The sequence below is a fragment of the Trichomycterus rosablanca genome, chromosome 5 (genome assembly GCF_030014385.1).
Source record: "Trichomycterus rosablanca isolate fTriRos1 chromosome 5, fTriRos1.hap1, whole genome shotgun sequence".
Taxonomy (NCBI): Eukaryota; Metazoa; Chordata; class Actinopteri; order Siluriformes; family Trichomycteridae; genus Trichomycterus; species Trichomycterus rosablanca.
In genome coordinates this window covers 4266200-4285596 of record NC_085992.1, presented here as the reverse complement: position 1 = coordinate 4285596, position 19397 = coordinate 4266200, and the positions used below count along the sequence as shown (strand labels likewise).

At 43.5% G+C, this 19397-nt stretch overlaps 1 protein-coding gene across 3 annotated transcripts in view; it reads right to left on the bottom strand.

The window, feature by feature from the left end:
- The window catches only part of zswim8 (zinc finger, SWIM-type containing 8), a 58423-nt gene that overhangs the window by 18972 nt on the left and 20054 nt on the right, over positions 1-19397 (bottom strand). For all 3 annotated transcript variants that reach the window (XM_062995530.1, XM_062995531.1, XM_062995529.1), the window contains exons 6-17: positions 17956-18063; positions 14797-14878; positions 14524-14644; positions 12351-12552; positions 11170-11345; positions 9842-11066; positions 7814-7945; positions 7422-7601; positions 5020-5203; positions 3166-3264; positions 2945-3069; positions 994-1282 (exon numbers count right to left, since the gene is read on the bottom strand). In XM_062995530.1, the coding sequence (XP_062851600.1) occupies positions 994-1282; positions 2945-3069; positions 3166-3264; positions 5020-5203; positions 7422-7601; positions 7814-7945; positions 9842-11066; positions 11170-11345; positions 12351-12552; positions 14524-14644; positions 14797-14878; positions 17956-18063 (2923 nt within the window). The remainder of the gene's footprint in view (positions 1-993; positions 1283-2944; positions 3070-3165; positions 3265-5019; positions 5204-7421; positions 7602-7813; positions 7946-9841; positions 11067-11169; positions 11346-12350; positions 12553-14523; positions 14645-14796; positions 14879-17955; positions 18064-19397) is intronic.

The window sequence follows — 19397 nt, the reverse complement described above, 5'->3', positions numbered from 1 at the left end:
CCATGTTGAATATCCAGTGGCCAGTATGAGAGAATTGTACCCAAAACACCAAATTTAACAGCCCTGCTCCCCATTTACACCTGGGACCTTGACACATGACACCAGGGAGGGACAACGACACATTTGGGCACAATTTGGACATGTTCACTGTGGGGTGTACTCACTTATGTTGCCAGCTATTTAGACATTAATGGCTGTGTGTTGAGTTATTTTCAGAAGACAGTAAATCTACACTGCTATACAAGCTGTACACTGACTACTCTAAGTTATATCCAAGTTTCATGTCTATAGTGTTGTCCCATGAAAAGATATAATGAAATATTTGCAGAAATGTGAGGGGTGTACTCACTTTCGTGATACACTGTACATACATACATACATACATACATACATACATACATACACACACACACACATACATACACACATACACAAACATACATACACACACAGCCATATACACACAAACACACACACACACACAGACAGCCATATACATACATACATACACACACACACAAACACACAGACATATACACACATAGCCATATACATACACACACACAAACATACACACACTACCATTCACACACTCACAAACATACATACACACATACACATTCACAAACACACATACACACACACACACAGAGAGACATATACACACACAGCCATATACATACATACACATAGACACATACACCCAAACGTAAACATACAGACACACACAAACATACACTTCGAACATTTTTAGTAGCCTGCCTACATGTATTTAGACTTGTGGGGGGAACTACAGTAAGATATATTTTATCTCCATTTTTAACTGTATGAAATGTAAAACTTAAACTGCATACACTTTTTTCAGTAAATCTGTTCTTTCTCAGCACTAATGACGTTTTGTTTGTGCTGTTCACTCCTACAGTAAATTCACCCAAAGCTCTGAAGTATTATTTCAATCCCGGGCTGCTTGTTGCTGATTGGGTTGCAGCGTACCTTGCTCTTTGCCCTCGCCGACTGCCTCTCCCGAAGCTGTGCCATGAACTCCGGTGCCCGTCATCCCGCCCTGCTGCCCGGATGCCCCCGCCACGCCCTGCACAGAAGCGGAGCCCGCTGCCGCCGTGGGCGCTGCATGTTTCGATACGCCCCCTGTGGCCCCACCGCCATGGGCTGCATGCTTGGACGGGCTCTTCTGGCTGCCTGTAGCTGGTTTGCTGGAGTAGAAGGAACTCAGGGTCTGGGGTTTATGGGTCTGACTTTCACGATCGAGAAGTTTGTCTAAAATCTGGAAACAAAGAAGTGCAAAGCGACAGTAAACGTTAGAAACTAATTAAGATGATGTCAAAACAATTTTAAAGCTTCAGTGGAGGTGAGTTTTTAATAAACAACATTGCGTAACATCAGTGACAATTAGGTCTTTGGCATTTTCAGTTCTAATTAAGAATGCACCAATTTTATTAATTTATTTTATATGCTTCCCACTTTAAAGCCTTGAGTAACAGCATCCTTTAGGAACTTGTCTAACCCTCAACAAGCTTCTGTTGCTACATTATATATTATACAAACATGGTAAACGGACCATATGACTTAAATGCACCATATGATATACTAGTGAACGTCACATGTCCATAAATATTTAATGTCAAACACCATCATGGACAATTTTGTATCTCCAGTTCACCTCACTTGCACGTCTTTGGACTGTGGGAGGAAACCGGAGCACCCGGAGGAAACCCACGCAGACACAGGGAGAACATGCAAACTCCACACAGAAAGGACCTTGATCGCTCCACCTGCGAATCGAACCCAGGACCTTCTTGCTGTGAGGCGACCCACCAAGCCACCGTGCCTCCTGATGAGAGTATATTTTGACCAAATAGTGTTCTGGAGAAACATTATTTATATGATCGCCTGACAGCACTTAATAATATATATTTTATTTATTATTATTTTGTTTATGCATTTTCTCTGTTTTTCTCCCGACTTTAAGCGCGTCCAATTGCCCGATTGCGTCACGCTTCCTCTCCACTAATGCCGACCCCGGCTCTGAATGAGAAGAACGAAGCTAACCCGCGCCCCCTCCGACACGTGGGCAGCAGCCGTACGCATTTTGTCACCTACACTTTGACGAGTGCTAAAACGGATCAGCCCTGTGTACGGAGAGACACACCCTGACAGCAGTGTTTTCCCGTCTCTGTGCAAGCGGCATCAATCAGCCAGCAGAGGTCGTAGTTGCATCAGTTATGAGAGAGTCCCTACCCGGCTTAATATCCCACCCCTATATGAACAACAGGCCAATCGTTGTTCATGTGGCCGCTCAGCCCGGCCGACAGGCAGAGCTGAGACTCGATACGATGTGTTCAAGATCCCAGCTCTGGTGTTCTAGCATGTGTTTTTACCACTGTGCCACCTGAGCGGCCCCTTAATTATAACTTTGAAGGAAAAATTAATCTTCACCGCCCTCCTATAGCTTGCTACTGTTGATATATATATATCGAGAACAACATTGGGATGATCTGGCAGTGTTTGGGTTGAATGAAAACCATGTAAGCAGCTGCATTTTGAATCATTTGCACAATGGTAAAAATGGGAAAATCTCGCCAGGAAAGCGTTGCAACAGTCCACCCCCAAACTTAGAAGAGACTGGACATGAATCTGCATCGCTTCTGTAGAGAATAATGGCCGAGTATAATGGTCAGGTTAGTAACATGAGCTGAAAACGTTGTCTTGGCAAGATCTTGGTACAGAGACGTAAACTCAGGACCAGTTCATTCGTCCCTAGTAGTAATTTGATCATTTTTTTTCCCTACAGTTTACAGATTGTGTTTATATAAATGATTCTGCAGCAAAGAGAAATTACTCAGATACAGAAAAGAATTCAGAAACTGCAGCTGAGTAAAATACAGTGTGAATATATTATTAATTAATAATGATTATTTTAGTTTGCCTTTTTGAGCTTGCTTTGGTCATCCTTGTAGGTGATCATAAGAGCCAGTGCCAGGTCTCCTTTTTCTCTTCTGGTGCCCTCACACAGCAGAGGGTGCTCTGCTTCACTGACTGTAGTCTTCATACCTGAACCAAACATAAACAGACTCGTATCAGACAACAGGACTGAAACTATAAGGTTAAACGTACTTCACATGTTTAGATACTAGACTGAAGTCCCACCTAGAGCAGCGACAGCAGCCTCGAAGCCCAGCTCCTCGTCGCCTGGCATCTCATTGTTACGGTTACGACTGGGTGGACGAGAACCCGTGGGAGAAACCACTGTTGGAAGAAAAAAGGAAGCAGGTCAAAAAATAAGCAATGCATTTATTTATTTATTAGGATTTTAATGTCATGTTTTACACACTTTGGTTACATTCACCACAGAAACGGTAGTTAGTTTCATCAGTTCACAAGTTTAATGTCAAACACAGTCAGGGACAATTTCGTATCTCCAATTCATCTCACTTGCACGTCTTCGTACCCAGACACAGGGAGAACATGCAAACTCCACACAGAAAGGACCCGGACTGCTTCACCTGGGGATCGAACCCAGGATCTTCTTGCTGTGAGGCGACAGTGCTACCCACCGAGCCAGCGTGCCGCACGCGATGCATTTATTATATTGTTATTCACACATGCATTTTTATACTCATAGGCAAATTCATACATGTACATGTAGGTAAAGATGACTTAGCAGTTTAGGTCTGTTTGATTCTTAATGGCATGTCAGCTGCTAAGGCTGTTATATAAAAGGTAAAAGGTTTCAACTTTAAAAAGTCAAAGGAGGGGGGGGTCAATATGTTTCTTTATAGGAATTAATGAAAAGACTTTATACAAATTAGAGTGTTGTTTGAGTAACTGTGAGGGTGTAGAGTTCACAGTAAGGTAGATTCTCATATCTTATATCGCTTTCTTAAGTCCTACTGCTTCTAAGAATTTAAGGTAAAGATTTATTTGTAGTTGTTCTGGTGTTGTAGAATTTTGTTATTTTGTTGTTCATTTTTTGCCACGCATAGAGAACGTGTTTAACAGAGGTTCTTAATCCACATGGGGGCAAGTGGGGGCCTGATCTCACTTTAGCAGGTAGTTATGAGTGGGCTTGGTGTGTCCAATATGGCATCTTGTGCAAATGATTTGTTCCCATAGTTTTTTTGGGTATTAAATTCTTGATGGAAAAATGAGGGTTTAAACATTGTCACCAACCACCAAGTGTTGAGTTCTATGAGTTCTATGTTCCCCTAACCCTATAATGACTGGATTGTTTCCTTGCTTAGATGTTACTCACAACTCAAACAATAACATACAATTACATTTCTTTACATTTCTACCATCTAATTTAATTAAAGCCACATATTTATTATGACCAAAACTTAATATTTATTGAAAATGTGAGCTATGTCCTAAATCATGCACTACAACACTGCATCAAAGCTGTAGCCTTGAATCTTTCTTAAGCATTATATAATGTTCAATAAGCTCATTTATTACACCACAAACACTTAAACTAATAAAAATAACCTTGTGTTAATACAGTTTGGTTACTCTACAAAGCATAATAATCAGCAGCAGTCAGGATGCCTGTATTTGTCATATATACAGTGGATATAAACAACACACACCACTGTAAAAAAAGGTCAGGTGGCGCAGCAGGATATTCCGCTAGCACACCAGGGCCGGGATTCTGAACTCCTCCGTTCGAAAACTCGGCATTGCCAACGGTCTGCTGGGCGCCATCTAGCGGGCATGATTGGCAGCGCCTGCAGGGAGGGATGACCGGAATATGTGGGCGGGGTCTTCAAACGCTGTGTAAAGACCCTGATTGGTGGATAGAGGCGCCTGTGCAGAGTGCATGGGTGGAAAAGGGTTCCGCTAAGGGCTGCGGAGGAGGCGTGAGCAGCAATATTCCCTCCTCAGCTGCAAAAAATCGAGGATCCCCAGCAGCCCCAGAAGACAAGGCTTACCACCTTAACAGTAGCATTACAAGCAATTATGTAGTACATCCAATAAAACAATCCAGTAAAATCTGTGCCTCACCGGGGGTGCATAAAACATCGAATATAAAACTGGCCAGCATGAGGGGAAGGACCGGACGATAATCACAGAAGTTTCCGTCACGTAGCTGCTCTGCTCTGTCCCTTATGGCGGTCATCTCCACCAGGCCCAGAGGAATCTTCTTCAGCAATGCAACCACTTCGGACTCTTGATATGCCAGTTTCACCTAAAACAAACAGCCATTTGGCACAATAGTTAGTGCAAGGAATAACACAAGGAATTATTAAGTAAATAAAAAATATCGAAACTTACCAACTTCCACTAAGTCTAAATGTAAATAACTAGTCAAAATGTGCAACCCCATCATATTTTGGAATTGATTGTCATCATATGTATGTTATATCTATTGCAAAGTGTCCCTAAACATGAGAAAGACCCTATATAGATTAAATATATCATTAATAATGTCTGGCATTTGCTTTTTCTAGTGTAGTGATGCACTAGTGCTAAAAGTTTAACATATTTAACATGTATGTATGGACGGTTTACACACTTGCCGACTCGTTTCAGTCCCGGGTTCATCTAGACCCTGGGTTCAGTATATTAAGGCAGGCGTGAATCCAGTTTTTGAGCCTGGATTCAGGTCTCTAATCCACTTGAAAACAAGTCTACAGGGAACAGTTTAAGTGAGCTCGAGCACCGACCTCACTGTGTGAGAAAGTGATCCGCTTCCTAGGCCAGGAACAGACCGAGCAACGTGATTGGCTGAATGTGTCCTAACTTTGTGTTTTTATTGATTCATCCTGCTGTAATTCAAAAGCTTTACCTGCATGCACAGTCAGTCTGAGCCATGAGTCAGTTGTACCACGTTTTAGCTCCGTGTTTATTGCAATCTTGCAATGACGACACCCAAGCATTTGAGCCGAGGGAGAAAATGACTCAAGCCTTTGCCGAATATATGCAGAACTATTTTCCCCAACTTTGGTTTGGAAAACAGTAAGATTTACTGCAATCTATAAATGAACAGAACTAGTGTAGCTCGGTGGGTCATAACCTGCAGCCCGTGACACATGGAAGTTATTATTACTGCTACTATTAATAGTACCACACACGAACGACCTCCACATACGAGGCTGGGTCACTGTTCAAACCAGCTGATAAGAAGTGTAGGAAGTACAGAGGTAGCTGAATGGTGATACACTGTGGTTTAAAGAAACAAATAAGATAGATAGACAGATACAAATACTAATAAAGTAAATAGAGTTTAGTGAATATACAACGTGCTTATATACAATATACGGTATGCACAAAAGTATGTGCAAATTGTGTAGTAATAGGAGCAGTAGTGCATCTAGTCTTACGTGTATATAAACAGAAATAAAGATATGGTTATAGGTATAAAGATATACAATATAAAATATATCGGTTGTATGACTGATCAGCCATCAGTGATTCTACACTCACTGTCCATTTTATCAGCTCCGCTTACCATATAGGAGCACTTTGTAGCTATACAATTACTGACTGTAGTCCATCTGTTTCTCTGCATGCTTTTTAGCCTCCTTTCACCCTGTTCTTCAATGGTCAGGACCCCCACAGGACCACTACAGAGCAGGTATTATTTAGGTGGTGGATCATTCTCAGCACTGCAGTGACACTGACATGGTGGTGGTGTGTTAGTGTGTGTTGTGCTGGTATGAGTGGATCAGACACAGCAGCGCTGCTGGAGTTTTCAAACACCTCACTGTCACTGCTGGACTGAGAATAGTCCACCAACCAAAAACATCCAGCCAACAGCATCCTGTGACCACTGATGAAGGTCTAGAAGATGACCGACTCAAACAGCAGCAATAGATGAGCGATCGTCTCTGACTTCACATCTACAAGGTGGACCGACTAGGTAGGAGTGTCTAATAGAGTGGACAGTGAGTGGACACGGTATTTAAAAACTCCAGCAGCGCTGCTGTGTCTGATCCACTCATACCAGCACAACACACACTAACACACCACCACCATGTCAGTGTCTCTGCGGTGCTGAGAATGATCCACCACCTAAATAATACCTGCTCTGTGGTGGTCCTGTGGGGGTCCTGACCATTGAAGAACAGGGTGAAAGCAGGCTAAAAAAGTATGTAGAGAAACAGATGGACTACAGTCAGTAATTGTAGAACTACAAAATGCTTCTATATGGTAAGTGGAGCTGTGAGTGTAGAAACAAGGAGGTGGTTTTAATGTTATGGCTGATCAGTATATATTGGTTTTAATAGGATTATGTAGTTTTATAGGCATTTTTTTAATCATTCTTAAGTTAACTACATAAGACGTGCAGTTTCAGAGCTCGAAAAGAAACTTTCTTGGGTTTTTTTGTTTGTTTGATTTGTTTCTTTGAACCATTTCATATAATCAAGTTACAGAGGGTGTAAAAAGAAAACACTTTTGTGTACCTCCAGGGCCTTGGTGGAAGCCGGAGGTCTCTGAAGCTCCAAGGAGAACATGCCGGTACTGAAGGCCAAGTTGTGGAACTCCTGTCTCTCGCTCAGCACCGTGAGCAGGAAGGCCGTCTTCGAGAGGGTCTTGGTGGCCACCTGCGTCTGTTTGCTGGTCGACACTTTACTCTTCTTACCCTAACAGAGGCATCGACAGAGTTAAAACAACAAAACCTGAGCTACATTTACATGATCAAGGGCCCAACAGTAGCAACCTGGCAGTGGTGGGGCTTGAACCAGCGACCTTCTGATTACTAGTCCAGTATCTTAACCACTAGGCTACAATGTCCCTTAAAAAAAGGCTACGACTTATCTAGATGGACAAACAAGCGTCCGAAAGATTGGGTTACCTTGGTCTGTGGCTGCTCCACTTTCAGGTCAGGAGGGTTGGCCAGGAGATCTCTGGCGAGCTCCAGGGCCAGACGGCACGCTTCGTTACTGTAGCCGTGAGCGTACAGGGCCTCTGCACAGGCAAACAGCACCTGTACACAGCAGACAGTTTTAAATAATGCACAGGATTCAGTACGCCAGACCTGGATTAAAGCAGTGTTATTAATAAGAAACACATCAGATGGGCAGTTCATCAGGTACAGATGTTGGCTATCTAATAGGTACGACTTGGAGGTATACAGTTACTGGCTGGAGGCCATGTGTTGCTAAGGACAACATGGAAATAAGTGGAAAAAGATGATAAAACCATCAATAACCAGCACAGAAGTCACAGTGAAATGGTGTTAGTACACATTAATCAGCATCATTAGCATGTGTGGTTTTTTTTTTTCCAGTGTCAACAACTAAGGACGCACCAGTAAGACCTTGATATACATTAACTAACAGTGCATGGTTAAACAGAATAGTGATGATTGGCCTTTATAATGAGCAATGAAAGCAAGTTGCATTTTTTGTTGATTTTTTTACATTTCAAACTTTCATTTCAACTTTATCAGCCACTTTATCCTGGTCAGGGCCGTGGCGGGTCTGGTTTCAGCCGGAAACATTGAGCGCAAGACAGGAATACTCTGAACCGGGCACCAATCCATCCCTACCCCCCCAATAGACATGTGTGTGGATACTTTGCTGGCTGACAGCATTGCTGAGATTCAAGCCCAGCAGTAGTGGGCTAGTGTAACAGACCGATGTAGTATCAAGCGGCGCATTAGTAATTTACACAAACTATTGGTAAAAAACTGCCCAGCAACAAGTGGACCAAAAACACCAGACATTTCAGCCCCACCAATGCAAAGACTCAAGTTTAATTAGTAGCTGTAATTCTGGGTGGGCGGCACAGTGGCAGGGTGGCAGCATGAAGGGCCTGCATTTGATTTCCACATTGGGGCGGCGTGGGTTTCCTCCGGGTGCTCTGGTTTCCTCCCACAAGTCCAAAGACATGCAAGTCAGGCCAATTGTTTGTTAGTTTATTAGGATTTTAACATCATGTTTTACACTTTGGTTACATCCATGACAGGAACGGTAGTTACTCATTACACAAGATTCATCAGTTCACAAGTTTATATCGAACACAGTCATGGACAATTTTGTATCTCCAATTTACCTCACTTGCATGTTTTTGGACTGTGGGAGGAAACCAGAGCACCCGAGGAAACCCACACAGACACAGGGAGAACATGCAAACTCCACACAGAAAGGACCCGGACCGCCCCACCTGGGGATCGAACCCAGGACCTTCTTGCTGTGAGGCGACAGCGCTACCCACTTAGCCACCGTGCCGCCCCGGTCAGGCCAATTAGAGCCACTAAAGTCTATGTGTGTGTGTCTGCCCTGTGATGGATTGGCGACCTGTCCAGGCATTTCCTGACTTTCATCTTATGAATCAGACCCACCAGGACAAAGTGGCAGCAAAATAGACCATGGGTCTGTCCGAAAACCTCGTGATCTCTCTACATAGACGCATTTTACGTCATCCTACACTTTTGAGAAGAGGGCGTGTCTAAATTCGTAGCCTTCTTAAAATGTTCCTACTGAGGCGCCTTAATTCTGAGTGATAATCTGACTGAATAACGAGGGAGCGTCCGACAGCCTCCTCAACGCGGAAGGCAATCCCAGCATTCAGTGCGGCACGACTTTTCTCATAAGAAATGTCAAATATGACGGCCGAATGTGGAGCAACTAACTGAGTTCTTTTCAAATGTAAATAAATTCTCGTTGATTTTTAATCTGTATAAAGGTGCAGATTAACTGAGGTGACGTAATCGCATCTAAATAATCTGCCTTATGAGCTCCATGTCCTATTAGAATCCTCTCTACTGAGGCAGCTGCCCAGGTAGGCAGTAGGCAGCAAGGCAGCTCACTAGGCTTGACTAGACCCAATAAACGAATGAAATCTTGGGTGCAACACCAGGCCTAACAAATCTCCTCACCTCCATCTGGCCTTCCTGCTCCAGAGGTTTGATCCCGGCGAAGATGTCCGGCTCTTCCTCGAGGTTGCTGTCTGGCATTCCCCTCTCGGCTCCCTCCTCGGACGCCGCGCTGAGATAGTACGCCTGGTAATCGTCCTCTCCCACCGGGTCATCGCTAGCTGCCACTCCCTCTGGAATCTGGGGCCCAGGATTCGCCGCCATGCTGCCTCCTTCTCCGTCTCTATTGCCTCGAGAAGCCTTGGCCGACATGGAGGGCAAAGCGTCCTCTACAGGATCTTCATCTCCTATGTTTTCTTCTAGCTCAGCTTCCACTTCCATCTCCTTCTCCGCTCCTGCTGCCATCACGGGTATCGGGTTATCTTTAGGGAAGCAAAGAGGGGGCTCAGCTGCCAGTGGCAGTGCCGCATGGATGCCACGATTGCTCTCGAACGAGCGCTCCTTAGTGGTCCCGCCGCTGTATTTCCGCGGCTCTCTGAGCAGGGAGCTGGGCGAGGGCAGCATTTCTGGCGGAGGAGGCAGGAAGTCGAAGGTGTTGCTGGCCTCCGCGCCCAACGCCAGGCTGGAACCATCGTCCAGGCTTAGCTCAGCCATGTCCGGCTCCAGAGAACTGTCCTCGCTGCTGGTGCGGCGTTTAGCGCTCGGATGCTTTCCTCCCCCGGCGTTCGAACCTCCACACGAGCCCTTGCTGCTCTGCGTTAGCTTGGGTTTGCCGCTAGTAGAGGAGGAGCCGCTAGATTTGTACGTTCCCTTGGCACCCTCGTCTATGGATATAGACATTCCCCCACCTAAACGCACCGCCATCCCTGCTGCGTTGACCCCTGAGCCTTTTCTCTTGCTCGCGATGGTTTCTTTGGGTCGTACGGCCACCTCTTGCTGCGCTGGCTGAGAGCCGCTTCGTGATTTCAGTTCGGACGCTCCCGGTTCCGACCCCCCACCTCGTCCAGCGCCTCCCCCGGGTTCCAAAGCTTCTGCGCTAGTCCCTGCTTTGGCCCCCTTCTGCAGCTGTGCCGTGCGGGTCCAGCTGAACGTGGCACTCTTCTTTTCTGCGCTGCAGTACGTAATGCCGGGCAGGGGGTACGCCACTTCCCAGTTGAAGTAGCAGGACTCGACGGCAGGTTTGAAACCTTGGAAGAGCTTGTCCAGCGACTTGCGATGCTGCCCACGCTTTACGATCTCGATCACTTTAAGGTGCCACTGCTTGAGCTGGGCCGCCAGCTCCAAGCGTCTAGAAAATACCAACAGAGAAAACGCCAACAAATTAAATATTAGCACTGTGTGTACGCACAATTCTACTAACACCCTCGAGTAAAGCGCACGCTGGACCTCACCTCTGAGGGCTCATAGTGGGGTCGAGCACAGCCAGCCTCCACAGCACCACCATTTCGTCGCACATGCTGGCACAGGCGTGAGCTGCCACCTCCGTCTGTCCATTACTGCGACCTGTATGCCCACTGGCGCTGCTGTGAGAGGCAGACGTCCGCACGCTGTACCACCAACCGATGATCTGCATCAAGTCAGGAAATTAAGGATTTACAATTAAGAAAGTGTTTTTATTTGTTACATTAACTCTGATCATGCATAACATTAAAAGCACCTCCTTGTTTCTACACTAACTGTCACTTACCATACAGAAGCACTTTGTAGTTCTACTGTACAATTACTGACTGTAGTCCATCTGTTTCTCTACATACTTTTTTAACCTGCTTTCACCCTGTTCTTCAATGATCAGGACCCTCACAGGACCACTGTGACACTGACATGGTGGTGGTGTGTTAGTGTGTGTTGTGCTGGTATGAGTGGATCAGACACAGCAGCGCTGCTGGAGTTTTTAAACACCTCACTGTCCCTGCTGGACTGAGAACAGTCCACCAACCAAAAATATATCCAGCCAACAGCGCCCCGTGGGCAGCGTCCTGTGACCACTGATGAAGGTCTAGAAGACGACCGACTCAAACAGCAGCAATAGATGAGCGATCGTCTCAGAATGATCCATCACCTAAATAATACCTTTTTATCAAGATAAGCACAAATTTTTTTTTAAAGAGAAATAATAAAAGGAAACTGTGTCATAATTTGTCTTCAATTCCATTTTGTTTAAAAAAAAATTAGGTAAAACAATCGTATCGTGAACCCAGTATCGTGAATCGCATCGCATCATGGGTAGAGTGTATCGTTACATCCCTAGCGCCTACACAGACAATAACTGCATCGTCCAAGGCTGGGCGTGGCAGAGGGGATTCCTCATAACTCCTGAAATTACGACCTCTGCTGGCTGGTTGATCGCACCTGCACAATGAAGTGGGGAGTTATGGTGCCGTGCGACTCTCCGTGCGCGATATGGGTCTCCATATGAACAGAACAGATGAAAACATGAGTCAAAGCGGGGGGGGGTGTTAGGCCCTCTCGGTCAGCAGTGGAGGTCAGGAGCAGTAGAGGCAGTGAAACGCGATCGGGTAATTAGATACGACTAGATTTGCATTCTAAAATCGCGTTCACATGGAGTACATACTTGTTCGTAGGTGAGGCACTGCTCCGTCAGGATCTCCAGCAGCGGTGCAGCATTGCTGTCTCTCCTCTTGAACATTTCCCTCACAATAGACAGAAGGTTCCAGATGCCCTCTGGCTCTCTGCCCCTCAGTGGCCTCAGCAGGCAGGCCCATTCTGCTGCAGCGGGAGGCTCGGTGGACGACAGATACATGGAGTTCACATCGCTGTCAGCAGAAACGGAGGACAGATGCTGACAAGTTAGCACAGTTCACACAGGTCAAGTATGCTTCAGTACTTTCAGTAGAGCTATAGACGTTCTGAATATTTACAGATATTGATCTGATATCGACAAGCTCTTGGTAGCCAAAGCAAAGTAGAAAAACGAATTACTACAAACCCCATTTCCAAAAAACTTGGGACATTTTTTCATTCAAAGTAGAATAAAAACATTCTTCTTTGAAGTGCATCTTACTAAATGGGGTTTGTATGTTTAGGTCAAGCAATACCTAATAAAGCCACAGTTAAAAATTTAGAAGTTATAAAACGGATAGTTCCGGTCCTAAAATCTGATTGGCTGAGCCGCGTTCGAAGCCGTTGTAAAATCCCCGATAAACGCACACCTATGACCACCTCACATCATTCCATATTAATACGCCACTGAATAGAAAAAATGTATGTTATTTTCGCCCTCATGTCGCCTAGCAACACTGTTAATCGAACTATTTTGCGTCGTGGAAGAATGCTTTATTGTAAGTTTATACACGATAAATACATTTATGAATTAAACATTGTTGTATTTATTATATTTTATGTTGACCGCCGTTTTATAAAAGCAATAAGCCACTCGAGACGTTTTAGGCAAAAACGTCGTCCCCGTGCTAAAATCACAGTAATGCACGGCCTCTCGTGGCTTATTGCTTTATTCTAATACACTCTATGGCCAAAAATATGTGAACATCAGTCATAACTAAGACCCTACCTAATCCACGGCCGTGAAAATCGCGTCACGAACTGTTTGCTGTGAAATTTAAACTGTAAGGTCTGTGTTTTGTGATTTAACATTTTGCATTCACATAACGTTCAAGTGCCGCACGTTTACTGGTTATTTTGCACTATGAGGCGTCCTAGCAATCCTACGGCAATTCAGTTAGCAATCATTTAGTCAGCCGCTCAGGTGGCGCAGCGGTAAAACACACGCTGAACACCAGAGCCGGGATCTCGAATACGTCGTATCGAATCTCAGCTCTGCCTGCCGGAGCCACGTGAACAGCGATTGGCCTGTTGTTCAGATATGGGTGGGATATTAAAAGCCAGATAGGGTCTCTCTCATAACTAATGCTAATAACTAATTACAACCTCTGCTGGCTGATTGATGGCGCCTGCACAGAGACGGGGAGAGAGTGCTGTCAGGGTGTGTCTCTCCATACATAGAGCTGATCTGCACTGCACTCGTCAAAGTGTAGGTGACAAAATGCATACGGCTGCTGCGCACGTGTCGGAGGGCGCGTGGGTTAGCTTCGTTCTCCTCAGTCGGAGTGGGGAATGGTGGATATTTTTAAAAAAGCAATCGTTTTGGAAAATGCCCAACCAACTCTGTGGATGCAGAGAGGCGGGGTCAAAACACGGCCGAGAATCTTCTTCTTTGAGACAGAACATGAAGCCTCGCACCATCGCTGGATGTTCTAGGTTTACATTCAACCATTAAGGGAGCTGTGCTGTGTATCGTAGCTTCGATTTATTCTATCATTCAGTTTATGAGTGTCATTTAATGACTGCCGTTAAATGCGGTTCAGAATCTTGAATCATTTTGATGTGAATTTGGTACGGCCCTAGTCTTACTTATTGACTTCAGGTGTTTTCTTGCTTTCAACAGTTTAAAGGAGGTCCTTTCCTGCTCCAGCATGACTGCACCTCTGTGCACAAAGCAAGCTCTAGTATCAAATAATCCACAGACTCCAAATTTCGGTAGAAGGCTTTTCAGAGGAGTGGAGACTCCTGAATCCACCAAGGCAAAAAGGAATAATGCTCTTATTAATATGCTTTAGAACCGGATGTCTGGCAAGCTCACAGTCGTGTGTCCACATACTTTAAGAGAAGTAGAAAAGTAAGAGCTGTAATGACTAATGAGTGGTATGTTACGCTACTCCATATACCCAAGGGTAACTATCCACACTCCACATTATAACTGCACAAACCTAAAGACTACAGGGGAGGGTCCACAGAACTTGTGCAGGGTCTTCTTGATGTTGTCACTAAGAGTGGACTCATCCAGGTACCACGTGCTTTGGTCTGACGCTGAAGGTCCAGCAGTAGGGTCTGCAAAACACACACGATTCCTTTGAAACCCAGAGCTAATTTTGGCACAGGTATAACATTCACCAGCTCTGAATGGGGGTAACAGTGACCGTGTGAGACAGACAGTACCAGTATGAGGGTAATAATAGTAGGGGTGTAAGGGTAGTTCATACCTGGAGCTCCACACACTGTGTTAATAGCCGTGGACTGTGAGGAAAGAAGCTCATCTAATAGGCGCTGAGCTGTGGGCAAAATCTGACGCACACACACACACACATACACACACCAAAGTACGTTAGAGATACACACTGTGGCTTGTCATTGATTTCTGTAGTGCATCTGGGTAGTTGTAGCCTAACAGTTAAGGTACTTGACTAGTAATCGAAAGGTCGCTGGTTCAAGCCCCACCACTGCCAGGTTGCCACTGTTGGGCCCTTGAGCAAGGCCCTTAACCCTCAATTCCTTATACAATATACTGTCACAGTTCTGTACGTTGCATTGGATAAAAGCGTCCACTAATCTGTTGATAGTTATACAACAATTGTGGTTGCAATCCATATTTGTGTATGCAAAGGGCCGATTGTAACGTATCCTGCTGTGATTGCAGTCTCTTTTAAGTCTTGGACAATTTGTTGTTTTTCTTGGAGACTAAATTCTGTGTTTGGTGTCAAAATGCCAAATTTATTCTGTATATTTATAATGTATATCTATATTTATATTGTTCTCCTTTACCACAGACACGGCATCATAACAGAAGAGACGTACCGGTTTCTCTTCTTGAAACACAAACTTGTTTTCACTTTCCACCTTTCATTAAATTTCCTCCTTCTGCTTCATTTTTCTCTTCTTGTACATTTTGGGATTATTTGTAAATATTTCTCAACATCACCTCAGCTACGCTGATGCGGAAACACCGGCATCTAGTGGTACAGTGTATTTTAAGACAATCATACGTCTTTTAAGCTCTCGCGGGCCACATAAAATGACATGGCGGGCCGGACTTGTGTTATATTGTATATATTAATAGGGCTGTCGCGCTAACCGCAATTTTGAAATATCGCGGTATAGACCAGCCAACCGCAGGGCATGCCAAGCAACCGCAACACCGCGGTGTTCACGTTTTTTCTTTCTTTCTTCTATTTTTTTTTGTTTATATTGTTGCAGGGTCCATCTTGTTTTACGCTTACATTCGGGCGTAATAAATGTTAAATGAATTCATATTGAAAATGAGCTAGGAGCGTCATTTTCCCGCAACCTGTTCTCATGCGTTGCTGCTGAGCGTCAGGCTTTGTGTTTTAAAATGTAAACAATCGCAACAGGAATTAAAGGCAAGTTTATTAATGATTAAATTGAGTTCACACTCAATAAATACTTGTAATTTAGACTATATTCAAACAGCCTTGGTGAACTAAAACACTTAATGACGGTTAATATGGCAGTGCAGCCTGCAAATATTCTCTTTCTGGTCTTGCTGGAATGATTGAAATGTATTTTTTCGTTGAATAAAAATGTATTGAAACGAATAATAACTTGAAATGTAGTATATATTGTTATGTTAATTATACCTACTAAATAGATAGTTTGTCGCATTGTAAAGTCGCATGCAGGTACAGTACACGTGTATTAGTGTAACGAGCCCCATCAGAGAGAGTTTTAGTACCGAGGGGAACATCGCTACCCCACTCAGATTCTCTCTAAACCACATCAGATGAACGTGTTGGTTCTTCTAGCGCGCATATTAACGCAGGTTTAAACTCTTACAGACTTTATTATATTTCTTTTTCACCATATTTTGATTAGATGTGTATTTACAATATTTAGCCTAAACACTTTTTTTTTTCGTTTCACACTGTATATCTAGCCTAGGAGCTAAATTTAAACCTTTTTTTAATAGAGAAAAGACGCGCATCCCTGCTCTGTTCTGTATTTAACATTAAACACGCATTTCATTGGTCTTAAAGCCGTCTCATCTTTGTCATTATAAAGCAATAATATACCGAATCATAGCCTAACAATAAAGCTTGTTTATAAAGCTCTAAAATGCAGATTAATTAAGTAATTTTCAAAAAAAAAAAAAAAAATGGCGATATTACCGCGTACCGCGATATTGAGACAGGTTGAATATCGCAAGGGGAAATTCTTTCACCGCGACAGCCCTATATATTAATACCAGTATATTTTCATTTACATTTTCAGCATATAGCAGACGCGACTTACAGTGTACAGTCTGAGCAATTGAAGGTTAAGGGCCTTGATAAAGGGCCCAACAGTGGCAACCTGGCTGTGGTAGGGTTTGAATTACAATTACTGATTACTAGTCTAGTACCTTAAATGCTAGACTACAACTGTTCTATATATATATGGCCTTGCTTTTGTTTATGGCCTTGTGATTTATTTAGGCTGGTTTGTGCCATTACAAGAAACATTTAGACTGATATATTTAGCTGCATAATGTCAGTCTGCACAAAATAGAATACAGAAATAGATAGAAATAAATAGAAATGGCACATACATAGTGCACAGCACATCTATAAACTATTTTTGAAACTCTAACAAACAAATAATGGAGAGCTGGTTTCAACTAGGCACATTATATTCCTATAATCATTATCATTCCTAATCATTTAATATCAGGCAATCAACTAGCAACCAAAAAACATTGGATTGGTTTTCTAATACTAGTAAAAACCAATAAGTCCAACCATATATTTCATAAAACTAAAGGTTTTAGGTATTTCTAGCTCCCCTATTTCTTCCCAATCTAGTCCTTTCTGATTCCCAACTGCTGCTTGCACCACCCCCACCCTGACTGTGTATTTATTTATTGATTTAGATGTTTTACACCGTGTTTACACACTTTTTATATTCACGGCAGGACAGGTAGGTAATTCTTATATTTCCATTTATAGTTCCTGTCAACAGTTGTTCCTTAGATGCTCTCTTTTGGACCAATTCTTTCCAAACACATGAGGACTGTTTCCATTTGGGTCTGATTAAACCCACCATGACTGAGAAGAGCTGCAGATGTTTCTGCAATATGCTGCTTTTCAGGGAGCTGTATTGCGTACAGAGAGACCTGCTATGCCCTCAGTCGATCATCCACCTCTTCTTTAGGTGTCTCAACCAGTCAGTTAATAATACACACGTAGCAGCAATAAGGAACCCTCTCAACCTCCCCCCCTCCTTTAGAAAGCTGACTGTCCCTGTTGGATGTCCGACCAGTCAACAAAACAGCCGAGATTCATACTTGACATCTCAGCAGTGATGGGCTTTCGTATCAGCAGGTTATTACTTTGCTAAATAAAAGGCCAAAGAAATAATAAAAATCTCACTTGTTGTGGAAGCTCGCTAATGAGATACTGTGCAAACTTCTGCAACTGGTCCCTCTGTAGCCTGGACAGAGACTCGGACACGGGGGCTCGCAAACAAACAGCGGACGCCTGGAAGGACACACAACCAGAATAAAAGTCAGAGAGAGCCACAAGGTTAACAAGGAATTAACAAAAAATATATCATGAGCAGGTTTATATTCAATCCTGTATGAATGAAACCCTCAGTCCTCTGTCATGTTTCATCATTTCTCTTAGAAGCTTATATAAAACAGACCTGTACAGTCAATTCAAGATAAGCAACAGCGTTAACAGCACAGCTCTAATCCTTTATTTATATTGATATATAAACAGTACAGCTATCTCTCGATATATATCATCGTAATGTCCAGCCCTACTTTACAGTACAGGGTGTTCCTCCCAGACTATCTAATAGATTTTTCCATGAATATTTTGTCGTTTTTGCTCAATTTTAGCCGCCAAATGAAGAGCCATCTTGTTTACTTTGAAGAGGAGCTGTGAGGCAACTAATATAAAAGTAAAACAAAGGCATGACTTCACCCCCGTTAAACACATTTAGTACTAAACTGGGGTGTCGAATGCGAGAAAGTCCTTCTCCATCCGTCCACAATCAGAGCCTTTAACCTGAACAAATGCTTTTTGGACTGAATGGGCAAATAAATAATGTTCTTATTATTGTGTGATAAAAATGGAGCGTCCAACAAACTCAGTGTCACGTGTCCAAATACTTATGACCACAGTGTATTTTGCTGCTTTTAGAGGACACATTTTGTTATGTTTTTGCATAAAAGAGGGATTGTAGATTTATTTCATGAATGATATTTAATAAATAGAGTTATTTTTATACACAGCAATCAGATGGCATAGGGTTCAATTCCCCAGTGGTGCTATCACTGATGATGACTGGCTGTGGCTCCATGACGGAATGCCATCCGATCTGTGGTGTTTCGCTGTATTGAACCCAGTGATTCACGGGAGACCCACCGCGACCCCACATGAGCAAGATAATGTGGTAGTAAAACATAAAAAATTCAATACAAAACTCTTTATATACTGGGACAGACTGGGACAGACTGGGACGGAGGTGCACTCTTGCAGGTGAGATGGAGGTGAGAATCATTTCAGCAAACACACCATATATGGACTGTGGTTACAATGCAGGATGACTTATAGGGTTAAATGTCATTGCCTGTCTGGCCTCCCACATTCACTGCTACATACAAGATTGACATTTACAAATACCCTCGTGTGTAGTGAAACCCGGGCAAACACACTATCATCCAAACTAAGTCATTACAGAGAATATTGATTCTACTACAGCTGTTGTGCTGTAAAGTCATAAATAACAGAGAAGCTAAATGTGTTGTGGGGAGTGGAGGTAAGACATATATATTTATAGAGGATTATGATGGACGAGTGAGGAG